Source organism: Podarcis liolepis (assembly GCF_965112155.1).
Source record: "Podarcis liolepis genome assembly, chromosome: 1".
Taxonomy (NCBI): domain Eukaryota; kingdom Metazoa; phylum Chordata; class Lepidosauria; order Squamata; family Lacertidae; genus Podarcis; species Podarcis liolepis.
This window is the reverse complement of record NC_139554.1, coordinates 10,965,826-10,979,190: the sequence shown is the minus strand read 5'-3', so window position 1 is coordinate 10,979,190 and position 13,365 is coordinate 10,965,826. Positions and strand designations below refer to the sequence as shown.

Below are 13,365 nucleotides of genomic sequence, written 5' to 3'. Positions count from 1 at the left end.
TTTTTAGAGTTGGCAGATTCTGTGATGAGCCATAAAGGGCAATCTGTTCTAAATGTCAGCTAGTTAATATTTCACCAAAACCCACTCAAATATCTCCCTCGGCTGCAATGCTAGGGGCAGGAGGCGACGGCTGAAGTCCCAGTACAAGAGATTACAGCTGCCCCTAAAGGTAAAGGGACCCCTGACCATTAGGTCCAGTCGTGACCGACTCTGGGGTTGCGGTGCTCATCTCGCTTTATTGGCCGAGGGAGCCGGCGTACAGCTTCCGGGTCATGTGGCCAGCATGACTAAGCCGCTTCTGGCGAACCAGAGCAGCGCAGGGAAACGCCGTTTACCTTCCCGCCAGAGCGGTACCTATTTATCAACTTGCACTGGTGTGCTTCGAACTGCTAGGTTGGCAGGAGCAGGGACTGAGCAACGGGAGCTCACCCCGTCACAGGGATTTGAACCGCCGACCTTTCGATCAACAAGCCCAAGTGGTGGTTTAACCCACAGCGCCACCCGCATCCCTACAGCAATGTACAGTGGTACTTCTGGTTACGTACTTACTTCGTCCCAGAGGTCCGTTCTTAACCTGAAACTGTTCTTAACCTGAGACACCACTTTAGTTAATGGGGCTTCCCACTGCCACTGCCAAGCGATTTCTGTTCTCATCCTGAAGCAAAGTTTTTAACCTGAGGTACTATTTCTAGGTTAGCAGAGTCTGTAACCTGAAGCGTCTGTAACCCGAGGTACCACTGACTCTGTGATTGGACCTTGGCGTCTTGGAATCCATAGCTCAGTGAGAGCATCTTCTTTGCATGCAGAGGGTTGCATATGTAACCCGAGGTGCCACTGTATATCACAAATAACTTTGTGGCAACTGAAAAAGACATACAGATTTATTGTGGCACAATCAATGTAGCAATGGCATTTGCTGCAACATTTACTTCTTGGTTTCAGGCTTCTACAGACGTCATCAACTTGGTGTCCTCTAAATATTTGGGACTGCAATTCCCATCAGTGCCAGCCAGGAGTTGTAGTCCAGAACATCTGGAGGCAGTTTTCGAAATTCACATTTTGCACCTAGCTACTGGCCACTTGTGACCAAGTGCAGATGCCGGGTGCTAGGACAGCGCCTGATACCTCCAAAATCTGGAGGTGCAAGCCTAGGGATTATTGGATCTGGACTGTGTTCACACACTAGTAACACATCCTGAAAAATTCTATCCGTTATATTTTATCTGCACAATCAGAATGGATTTCAGGAACCCAAACGCTTTTCCCGTGCAGCCTGAACAAGAGCGGTGAACAACGTTGTAGTCAATTGTTGTCGCTTGTCTTCACTTACCCCAACCCCACTGCCCTGCTCACAGTTGTGAAGAATATTCTGACGTCATGAACGCTCTGTGTCACTGTTAACCAAGGAAGGAGAGGGAGGGAAGTCCTTGCTGGATATTTAATGGTATGTGTCAGGGGTTTAGGAGCAGAGGCAAGGGCAAGGGAGGAAACAGAGAGCGAAGGGGAGGAGGCAGAAGAAAAGATGAGTGATGACGACGACCCGAGATCTCCGAGTCTTTCCAGTGAATCAGAGGATTCACAGAAAGGAGCACCAGTGGCCAGGGCAAGGGGGGAGTCTAGGGGGGCACCCCAGGAAGATAGAGCCAGAGGGGACTCAGAGGAGAGCAGTTGGAAATCGGGACCAGCGTCACCGCCAGAGAGCAGGGAAGAGGAAAGGAGCCAGGGGGCAAGCGCTGGCAGCTCACCACAGGAGGGAGGGCACGAGTCAGGAGTGGCCACACCTCCATCGGGGAGCGAAGAAACGGTTAAGCAGAAAGTGGAAGGTTGGGCGCGCGCGCCAAGTTCAAATGCAGAGGAAGGTGGCGCAGTAAGCAGCCCGGAAAGGGAGCCAGGTCCTAAAGCCCGGCGCAAGGAGACAGGAGGGTCCGGGGGGTCAGCGTCAGAAGAATCCCGGAAGGAAGAGACCCCGGGGGGTAGAGGGACCCAGAGGAGGACAGTCAGGCGGAAAAGGTGGAGCCGGGCTAGGATATTAAGTTGGTGCACACGGGGCGGAGACTCAGACGGAGCTTCGCCGATCTAGCTACTAGACGTAGAGTTGCACGCAGCAGCGTGAGAATGGAAACTGTAACTCAATAAAGACTTTTACTTAATGATCGCTGGCTAGCGTGATCCTCTGTGAGCTAGGATCTTCAAGCAGCTCTGACAGTATGTAAAATGTCTGTTTTGTTTGCAAAATTAAAAATTCAATTTAAACTTTTTTTAAAAAATAGAGAATCTAGGGGCAGCTAAAAGACTAGCAACCGTATTTCAGCATCAACTTCCATGAACTAATGTCCACTTTACATATTGGATGAAGTCTAGGCTCTAATTCACAAAAGCTGATGCCCCAGTAAATCAACGCCACCAAGAAGACACTGTGCTTATTATAAATCACATGGGGAGCCTATGGCAGGCTTCCTCAAACTCGGCCCGCCAGATGTTTTGAGACTACAACTCCCAGCATCCCTGACCACTGGTCCTGCTAGCTAGGGATCATGGGAGTTGTAGGCCAAAAACATCTGGCGGGCCATAGATTGAGGAAGCCTGGCCTGTGGCCTTCCAGATGTTGTTGGGCTCAACTCTCACATCAGTCCCATGGCCAATGGATGGAGATTGCGGGAGCTGGAGTACGGGAACCTCTTGTGGACTACCGGTTCTCCACCCCTGTAAAGAACAGATTCGCATCGGGAATCGCTTAGAAGACACATTCATGTGAGCGTTCCAAGAACCAGAAAAGGGGGAAAGGGCATACATTGCTGCAGAAATACACAAACCTCACAAATAAAGGGCTAAGGCATTCCACAGGCTTGCAAGTTCAACCAGATGAAACGACAAAGGCTCCCTGGTTAAATTTCATGCAGGCCCAGATCCTGAAGTGCAATGCTCTTGGCTGAAGCTGTTTGCTTTGCTGGCTCCCTTGTCTTTCCACTTCCAGTGCTGTGTTAAAATTGTGCAATTGGGTGGTGAGCTGGGGGAGGGGGGGAGAAGGGAAAGGCAGCTGGATCAGGTGCCAATTATCCGCTTCCAGTGCAAAATTGACATATGAAGGTCAACCTGTATGGATTCAGCGGCAGTAATGAAAGCAGTGCCACTAAATTAAAGCAATCCACATCGCTCAGCCATCAGCTCTGGTTGCATACGCGCTATACATTTAAAGCCAATGACTTGCCCCAGAATAATCACGGGAACTGTAGTTTACCTCTCGCAGAACTATAATTCCCAGCACCCTAAAACTAAACTACAGCTCCCTGCCTGCAAATTGCCTAGGGACGTATATGTCCAATTCACAAATCAATAAATTGCCAATGGTCAGGGATGATGGGAGCTGAGCATATATATAAAGGACTGGGAACCCTGCAGATGTTGCTGGACTACAGTTCCCATCACCCCTGACCATTGGTCATGCTGGCTTGGACTGAAGACAGCATCCCATGGTTTGCATAATTCTCACCTCCAATGCACCCCTGCACTCAAGGGTAGTGATGAGCATCAGAAAAGAGGCTGCAGGACTATGGCAACACTCATGGTAGAATGCAATATAACACTGACGCCATCATTTCAACAGCACAAAGATTTCAAGATTTTCCCCAACCCTCTGGGGCAGCTTGGGGAGAGGAGAGGAAGGGAGCAGTCTTTTGCAGAAACAGAAAACTTTGCACGGATGGAACAAGGGAGAAAGCTTCTGCTGCAAAGAGGTCTAACAAGCCTCCTAGGCGCAGGCAGAAATCTAACAGGTGAGGTTTTTTGTTTTGTGCAGCATGCAGGTACAATGACAGAGGAATAAAACTAAAAGCAGCTTCTTCAGCCAGGCCCCCAGATAGAAGTGAGCTTTAAAAGCAAAGGTTTCAAAAGCGGGGACATAGTTTAAGACACACACATATGATTTCAGGATCAAGGAATCAAATGTTAATCAGTCACGGACCAGCTGCTGGGTTAATATTAAGCCAGCAGAGCAATAAAGGGAGACAGGAGACAAGTCCCTTGGAAATCTCTGCAGGCCACAGCCCTCCTCCCTGGTCCTGTCCCAGTATTTCTGCCAGGCTGCAATGTGTCCTCTCCAAGTCTGATAATACAGTCATACCTCGGGTTACAGACGCTTCAGGTTGGGCGTTTTTGGGTTGTGTACCGTGCCAAACCCAGAAGTACCGGAATGGGTTACTTCCGAGTTTGAGCGCTCGCGCATGCTAAATTGTGCTTTGTGCATGCGCAGAAACACCGAATCGCAACCCACAGACGTGGCACTGCGGGTTGCGAACGTGCCTCCCGCATGGATCACGTTCGCAACCCAAGCGTCCGCTGTACTTCTTTTTTGTGTAGATGGAGAACAGAGACAGGGTGAAGGAACACATGCTGCGAAGCTCTCCTGCTGTAGAAAGGCAGCATTCACATTCGCTGTTCGGGCCACTTTTGCCTTCCTCCTTGCACAGCACTGAGGCATGGCTCCCCAAAGGCTCCAGGGAGCATAATGGCTCCCTTTCTACAACAGCTCCACCGGGTACCAATCTATATCCAGGCATCCATGGCTTTGATATATTCTCTCGGTCCCACCACCCTCACAGGCATTTTTGGTGGGGGACGCAGGACAGGGCCTTCTCGGTGGTGGCAGCTCCCAGACTCCCTCCCCCAAGAAGCTTGACGCGCTCCCTCCTTGCTGCCCTCCCACCTTCACGTTCCAACGGGCTGCTGGGAACAGACTGCTTTTAAAGAAAGGGCTGGTGCCGTGCTGCTTTAATTGCAGTTATCCGTATGCTTTTAAGGTATTTTATCTATGCATATAGTTTAAATTCTGATTGTTGTCCCTGCCCTTAAGTTTTTAGCGGTTCTTATTTTTGTCCGGAAGCCACTTTCCTTGCAAGTAAATAAATATATAATGATAATAGTAAAGAATAAAACGTTGCCCAGAATGGAATGCAACCCTCAGGGTGCAGGGGTAAAAATCATAGAATTGTAGGGTTGGAAGGGACCACGACGGTCATCTAGTCTAACCCCCTACAATGCAGAAATCTCTTGCTTCAAACAATGACCCTGAAATTAAAGAGCCTCATAGCTCAGTTGGTTAGAGCATGGTGCTGATAATGCCAAGGTTGCAGGTTCGATTCCTGCATGGGGCAGCTGCATATTCCTGCGCTGCAGGGGGTTGGACTGGATGACCCTCAGGGTCTCTTCCAACTCGACAATTCTTTGGTTCTATGCTCTAGCGACTGATCTATCCCTGACGACTGGCCATGCTGGCTGGGGCTGATCTGAGTTGCCAGCCCAACAGCAGCTGGAGAGAGCCACGGAAGGCTAGCCCTGCCCTGGAGGAAAAGGCCGGTCTTAGGTTCGATTTACAGTCCCATGACGCCACCAGCTTGCAGAGGCTCAGCAGCGCCGAGTCTGGCCCGTGCCTGGATGGGAGACCACCTGGAAACCGGACATAGGACACACCTTTGGCCTCCAGGCGATGGGAGGAAGGCGGGCGATTTTTATTTAAAGTTAAAACGAACGGCAACTTCATGCAACAACGAATAAGTTGGATGGCAGCGAAGGGAAACGGCACGTGGCTTTGGGGGAGTCTGCGTGGGAGGGCTCCCTCCCTCCAAGCACGAGACTCTTAACCTCACGGTTGTGGGTTCGAGTCCCCCGCTGGGAAAAAGCGCAGCTGATCCCCGTGGTCCCTTCCCACTCTACCATTCCACCAACCTGGTGAAATCTACGCCAAGTGGCGCGCAAGTCCCGCAGAACTCCAGGCGGGCGACTCCGGTCCGGACGCGCGCTGGGGCGCGCAGCAAACCCGGTATCCTTCATCCTAAGGGGGGGTGTCTGGCCCTCTTGGAGAAGTGGGGCGCAAAACACCTCCCCCCACTTACAGCCCCGGCGGCCGGGACCCGAGTCCAGGTGCGCCCTAGCAGGCCCCGAGAGCGATGCATACACGCGTCTCCTTCCTTCCCGCTTGCCCGCCTCCCCGCGCGCAAAGCCCGGCCCTCCCCAAAGCCCCGAGGGGGCGGCGGCGGCGACCTACTCGGAAACGGCCTTGCCGCTGATGATCTCGGCGGGAGGCATGGCGACACCCCGGGCGAATGCAGCTCCTGCGCTCAGTGAAGCCCCGATGGTGCCTGCAGAGGGGTCAAAAGAGGCCCGGCCCGCCCTCCCCGCCCCTCTGCACGGGACACCCACGTGGCCGCGAAACTTTTTCCTCTTTCCCCGCAAGCCCAGGCCGGTCGACCCCGGCCGATCCCCGCCCACGCCCTCCCCTCCTCGCCAGGGGCGGAGGCAGCAGGAGGAGGGAGCCAGCGGATCTCCAACGCGACTGGCCGCCTCTTCCTCCGGCGCGCCCGCCCCCTCGAGGCCCCCGATCCGCCCCTTTGTGCGCGATCCAAGGTGCGTCGGTTCCCCCGAGCGAGGGCAACCGCCTCCCTGCGCCTCCTCCTGAGTAGGTGGGGCCGGTGGGGATCCCTCGCTGCCTTTCGATCTGGTGGAAGAGAGGTCACGGGGTGGAAAGAAGGGTGGTTGTGTCGGACCATAGCTGTCAATTTACAGATTCGAAAATAAGGGATCAGCAGCCAAAGTAAGGGCTTTTGGCTTAGCTTATGCAGAAATCCGCCACTGATGGAGCCATGTTGCTTTGGCTGCGACTGACTGTGTTTTGCAGGGGGTTGGACTAGATGATCATAAGGGTCTACAACTCCGACCAAAGAAGAGTGGCAGAGAAAACTGATGAACTACGTGGAGATGGCAAAGCTTACAGGCAGAATTAGAAACCAGGAAGAGGACCTCTTTAAAAAAGAATGGGGAAAGTTTATAATTTAGTTGAAAAGCTATTGTCAAGAGTTACATACATTGGTAGGATTGACAGAAAACTTGTACAGTGGTACCTCGGGTTACATACGCTTCAGGTTACATATGCTTCAGGTTACAGACTCTGCTAACCCAGAAGTAGTGCTTCAGGTTAAGAACTTTGCTTCAGGATGAGAGCAGAAATCGTGCTCCGGTGGTGCAGTGGCAGCAGGAGGCCCCATTAACTAAAGTGGTGCTTCAGGTTAAGAACAGTTTCAGGTTAAGTACAGACCTCCAGAACGAATTAAGTACTTAACCCGAGGTACTACTGTAGTAAAAATTTGAACTATGGATGGACAAATGATTTATAAAAATAGAGTTATGAAAGGGATGCAGAGGGGGAAATCATTACATTAAGATGCTGCTCTGGGTGGAGGGTATGCTAAGCAGCTTGTCGGGGCTGCTGTTGTCCTGGCGCAAGGAGTTCCATCGGCCCTCCCCCACCCGAGAGAGAGGGAGGGAGGGGGAGAGAGAGAGATTCTCGCCCACGCCGCCCGCAAGCCCGGCACGAGGCGGTTGCGGTGCCGCGGTGGCCGCTGAAGCACCGCCCTTCTGCGCCCCTCCCCATCCCCTCCTCTCCCTCCTCCCTCAGGCCGCCTCCTCAGCCACTGCCACCCGTCTCCTCATGACCCGCCCCTGAGGGGGAAAAGGGAGAGACGGAGACACGGCAGCTCGTGCGCACGCGCTCTCTCGCGGCGGAGGACCCCGAGCCGCTGCTTCCCTCCTGAGCCAGGCGAGCATGAAACCCGGGAAATTTAAGGGACATCATCAATAAGGGACAACAGCGGGACACGGCACTGGGATAAGGGAGTTTCCCGCCAAATAAGGGACGGTTGACAGCTATGTGTCGGACCCCATCAGTGCTGAAGGCTCACCCAGCCCCAATTCTGTGCGCGTTTACTGTGCTGGGGAGTAAACCCTGCTTTGCCCCTATGGGGACGTTCCAGGGGCTCCCCTTCAAAACTCAGGCTGCCGTCTGAGCACTGGGACAGTTAAGGCATTTTTATTTAGGCTCCCATCTCCCCCACCCCACAACCCACAAGCTAGTTTAGCTGTGGGAAAACTGTGTCTCTTCAAATAGTATGTTGGCATCCGTCCTAGAGACAATGGAGTGTGCCTCCAGGGGTGAAGTAAAAGTGCATGGAAGTGACCTCTCCAGGACACAAACCCGGGCAGTGTGTCTGGAGGTCCTGGGCTGCGCAGACGATAAGACCTGTGGGGTGCAACGGTGGCCCCAGAAAAGAATTAGTTGCCCTGGCATCTGTGGGGCAAACTGCACTTGGAGTAAGCACATTACAGTGGACAATCAGGTTGCGAACGTGATCCGTGCGGGAGGCATGTTCGCAACCCACAGCGCCATGTCTGCACGCATGTGACACCATTTGGCGCTTCTGCGCATGCCCAAAGCGTGATTTAGTGTTTCTGGGTTCAGCGCAGTGCGCAACCTGAAAACGCGCACCCTGAAGCCTCTGTAACCTGAGGTATGATTGTACTTTTTTGTAAAAAAACACAAAAAAACCAGAAGCTTTTCTTTTGGGAATTATAGGGACAGAACTACCTAAACTGTACAGAAACTTATTCATGTATGCTACTACAGCGGCAAGAGTGTTACTTGTCCCAAAATGGAAAGAAGCAGAAGAACCAGCAAAGGAAGAATGGATACAAAAACTTACGGAATATGTAGAAATGGCAAAACTTACCGGAAAAATAAGAAATCAAGATAACAACTTTTTATAAAAGAATGGAAATGGTTTGTTGAATATTTACAGATAAATTGTAAACCGATAAGAACATTGGCAGGATTATTGTAATAACCTGCAGTTTCATAAGAATCTATATTTAAAGTAGATGAATAAATGAACAAATTAAGTTAATTTGGCTATGCAGAATATATTGGAAATAAATTTAAGGAACTGCAGAAAGGGGGAAGGAAGTCAAGTTTTGAACTGTAAAATTATTGAAATGTATAAAACCTGAAAATCATAAATAAAATTTACAAACAAACAAACAGTGTGCTTAACGTAACTGTGTACTTTGGCCATCAATCTTTCTTTAAAACCTTGGCCAGGTACAAATCGGAAAGTCAGCCCTCTAACTGGGGCTACAACCTCTCTTTTTAAATTTCAGGCAGGTCTCCTGTTTGAAGAGTTAGCTGGCAGGGAGAAACATAAGGAGTGAAACTTTTTGCCACTAGATAAATGCAAAAACTGAGAAAGTTTGAATCTTTTGAAATCCGGCTTTGTCACAGAAACTCAACCTTAGGATTATCCTGTCCTTTCCGTTTCTCTCATATTATCTCACCTTCAGTCCAGTGTTTTACCAATCCTCTTTCAGAAATTGGAATGTTTGTGAACATTCTGTGTCACTGCAATGGCTCAATAGGAGGGCCTGAAGCGCTGAAGAGCAGCTTTCAGCTTCATTTGCTCCTATGACCAGCTGTCTCCTTGCTACCATTTCAGCAGACTCTAAAACACATTCTTATTCGCAGTTGCATTTATTGAAGGTTTGCGAAAGGCAGGGGCTTCTATTTTCCATTTTTATTGGGCCAGCCGATGAAATTGAATTGGAAGTAATAAGGTGTTTTATCACTGCTGCTGTCATTATTAGTGTACTGCTTGGTGCTTTATGCGGTTTTAAATTGTTTTTATATGTTGTAAACCGTGATGGGAAGATAATATATTTTTGAAAGGAAGCGTATAAAATAAAATAATATCAGTACACTTGCCTTTCAGCTCCCTCCAGATTCAGGACACAAAAATACAGTAAAGATAGTGAGGTTAAAGACAAAGACATGAATTGCATCATTAAAATAGCAGCACCAGAGAGGCATAAAACAACTGGTTCCATTCTTAAAAAAAAATAATTTGCAATGGTTTATACACAGTCAGGATTAAAAAAATAATAAAGAAATGCCGATACAGGGCTGCCTTCAGATAAATCTGCTTAATTTTGCCTGGGTGATGCCTGCTATAAATATATATAGGAAATGTCAAAGATCAGTATCTGGGGGGACATGTATTCCAATATTTCATTTATTATTGCATGTGTTATTCCTTCTTCAAGGAGCTCAACGTGGCGTATGTGGTTCTCCCTCTCCCTGTTTTAACTCCCACAACAACCCTGTGAGGGAGGTTAGCCTAAGAGACAGTTACTGGGCCAGAGTCACTGTTATGTACTGAAGTTCTCACCCTGAGCCAGCAGGGGGATACTGTAGATAGTTTTCACTCAGGTCCCCATATGCAAATAAGGAACTGAAAGTGACGTTTAGTGATTGGATAGTTACAGAAAGTTGTTACTGTTGCATTGTAGTGGAGCTCTATATAAGCAGGCTGGCTGAACTCTTCAGTTCTGTTCTGGCCTCTGAATAAAGAAGAGCTGTTTGAAGAATCGCTGTGTCGTCTGATATGTTCACCCACAACTTAACAGTCACCTAGTCAGCTTTGTGGCTAAATTGGGGATTTGGCGGAGTCTCCTAATCTGGCACTGTAACCCAGTGGTTCCCTATCCTACCCTACAAAAAGCATTATTCAGAATAGCCGTTTGCATGACGATAATAGCTGGCCTACCTCATGGGGATGTTGTGAAGGTTGTCAAGATAACAAAGTGTTTGAGAGCTTTGGAAAAGTTCTGTATAAGTACTAAGTGGTGTTATTAGCAATCGATGCCAATGAAGTACTTTACCGCAACTCCTTTCCTTGCTGCCCACACCCTTTTGCCTTAAATTATCTCGACAACAACTGCATGTGGCTGTTAAGTGTAATTATTTTACTGATGAGAACCTGGGGTTGAGAGAAGAAAGAGATCTATTAATATCGAAAGCATTTTAGCTGGAGAAGATTTGGAACAATCCCAGAGATGGCCTCAATACGCCCCTCGTTTGAGGTTATCTTGACTCCTCTCCAGGGCGAGGAATGATTCAGAAGGAACAAATGAGTTTACAAATTGACATTTCACACCGCAGCCATAGCAATAATGCTTAGGGTACTTGCAGAGCTGTCTCGATGCTTCTGCAGCATTTTGCCAGCTAATTAACCACGATTGGGCAGGGAGCTGGCGTCCAACCTCCTTCATCTGAAGGGCAGTCACAATATTTGAGTAATCAGAAGTTTTCAGAGGAAACGGGGCCTGTGAGGAAGATGGTCTTAGAACGAAACAGGAATAATGAGTGGCCAACCGTAGGTAGCAGAGGTAAAGTAAATTCGGGGCTAGCTTTCTAGCCAGGGTGGGGCAAAGGGATGCCCCCCCCCATCACACCCTGAGCTGTGCTTTATATCTTCCCTGGACTTTTCGGGGAAACTGCCTTTTCAGTTTGTCACTTAGCAGACAGCTTCTGGTTAAAGAATGGCAGCTTGCTTTCAGAACACAAGCAATTTAAGAATAAAAAGGTAAAGGGACTCCTGACCTTTAGGTCCAGTCATGGCCGACTCTGGGGTTGCGGTGCTCATCTCGCTTTATTGGCCGAGGGAGCCGGCGTACAGCTTCCGGGTCATGTGGCCAGCATGACTAAGCCGCTTCTGGTGAACCAGAGCAGCGCACGGAAACGCCGTTTACCTTCCTGCCGGAGCGGTACCTATTTATCTACTTGCACTTTGATGTGCTTTCGAACTGCTAGGTTGGCAGGAGCAGGGACTGAGCAATGGGAGCTCACCCCATTACAGGGATTTGAACCGCCGACCTTCTGATCGGCAAGCCCTAGGCTCTGTGGTTTAATCCACAGCGCCACACGCGTCCCCTAATTTAAGGAGCCTCTGAAAAATCCAGCGAATGAGGCAGGGTAAATGTGCAATAAAAATCTCACCAGGAAGAGCCTTCCCCCCAACAAGTCTGCTCATTTGAGACTTTCCCTGACTGCAGGTGGATTTTTCGTCAACGCAATCGCCCTGTAGTTACTTAAGCGATAGTTAAATATTAAAACTTTGTATTATGAGCTAGAGTTAGACTTTAACCCCTCAGACTTCCCTTTGCTGTGCTTCGGGTAATTTTCTGGAGTAGGGGTGTTACTTAAGTCTTGAATGTTGATCACAAGAAAGCAATGTGAGTAAAATATGAGTTTAAAAAAACCCCCACGTGTGTACAGTGCAGCAAATACATGGTGATCAGATCTGCGCTTCTGTTTGGGAAATATGCGAAGAGCTATCAGTGGGGAGCTGGATTTAAATCACTGGTTTTGATGGGCCTTTTTTCTCTTGCTGATTTAAGCTGCCTTGATTTAAGTCTGGTACCTGTTGAAGTGTGCTGCATTTGTGCACACTTAACCACAACCCAACTTGTCTTACAGGATGTTTGGGGGCTTGTCCAGATTGCTCAGGGGTTGCATCAGTGCTCCCCCCCCCCGGTGTCTTAAGATCCAGGAATATGATGCCTGTGGTCTTCACTGGTGCAGACCATAGTCAGGAATCAATCCAGCCCCATCAGGCCTTGCACAGTGGTTGGCTTCTCATGCTATCTTCACTGATGTCCTAGAGAAAAGGACTGTACCCGCCTCTCCCCAAGATCCTCTCCTTAATCCTGATTGGGCTCTGCAACCCGGTTTTAGGACTACAGTGGACACTCGGGTGGCGAACGTGATCCGTGCGGGATGCACATTCGTAACTCGCATCATTCGCAACCCACAGTTGCGCGTCTGCGCACACACGGGTTGTGATTTGATGCTTCTGTGCATGCGCAAAGCGCAAGTTAGCTCTTCTGCACATGCGTGACTGCTGAAACCTGGAAGTAACCCGTTCTGGTACTTCCAGGTTTCGGCGGTCCGTAACCTGAAAAAATGCAACCTGAAGCATCTGTAACCCGAGGTATGACTGTACTAAATTTCGCTATCTGGAATAGCCCATTGAGGCATAAAGCCAGCTCATGTTTCTTCTGTAACACTGGTGCATTTATCTGAGAGAAGTCACGCTACTTCCTTTTCCTTTGTCAATTTGGCATCCATGATTGCGAGGGGTCACAAGACGAGGGAACTCCCTAGAATCTGGGACACAGGCTGGACACAGAGTGCTCTTCAGATCATGCCCAGGGTGCAGAGTGCTTGTGTGGTTTTCACCAGCTGCACAAATTTATTTCTTCTTATTTTTCTTCCCAGCACACCGCTTAGTGAGTTTAGTCAGCATGAATCTGGCTGGAGCCCCTTCGTTTAAAGCACAGCATCTAGGATGAAAACCTTCTCAGGGACTCTTTAGCAAGATGGGAACTGATGTTGTTCATGACTGATTCCAGTTCAAATACAACCTGAAGATGTCTTCAATATCTAGTTCACCATATTGTCTTAGAAGAGTGTTGCATTGACATCCTCTTTGACAAAAATGTTTTCATGTGTTGACAAAAATGTTTGCATGTGTTTCAACAGTTTCCAAAGTCAGCACAAGGCTGCTGAATACCAAACTGGGATTTACCCTACGAGAGTAGGTTTTAAATGACATCTTCTGATATTTCCTGTTCCCTGGAAAAGCTAGTGTCGGGGCATCTGAGGAATTCTCACCCTATGGTCTTCAGTGATGTAAAATGCAAAGCCCA

At 49.1% G+C, this 13,365-nt stretch overlaps 1 protein-coding gene and 1 long non-coding RNA gene across 3 annotated transcripts in view; one reads left to right on the top strand and one right to left on the bottom strand.

Moving 5' to 3' along the window:
- Window positions 1-6,350, bottom strand: part of MTHFD1 (methylenetetrahydrofolate dehydrogenase, cyclohydrolase and formyltetrahydrofolate synthetase 1) — a 73,855-nt gene extending 67,505 nt beyond the window's left edge. Inside the window, exon 1 of one of the 2 annotated variants that reach the window (XR_014529215.1) lies at window positions 6,041-6,349. Coding sequence is in view for 1 of the 2 variants with exons in the window: in XM_083517449.1 (XP_083373575.1) it covers window positions 6,041-6,081 (41 nt within the window). In the remaining variant the exon portion in view is untranslated. Of the gene's footprint in view, window positions 1-6,040 lie in introns of both variants that reach the window. The other variant, XM_083517449.1, reaches the window with a different exon arrangement.
- LOC310685961 overlaps window positions 1-13,365 on the top strand; it is a 209,270-nt gene that overhangs the window by 17,904 nt on the left and 178,001 nt on the right. The window lies entirely within an intron of this gene.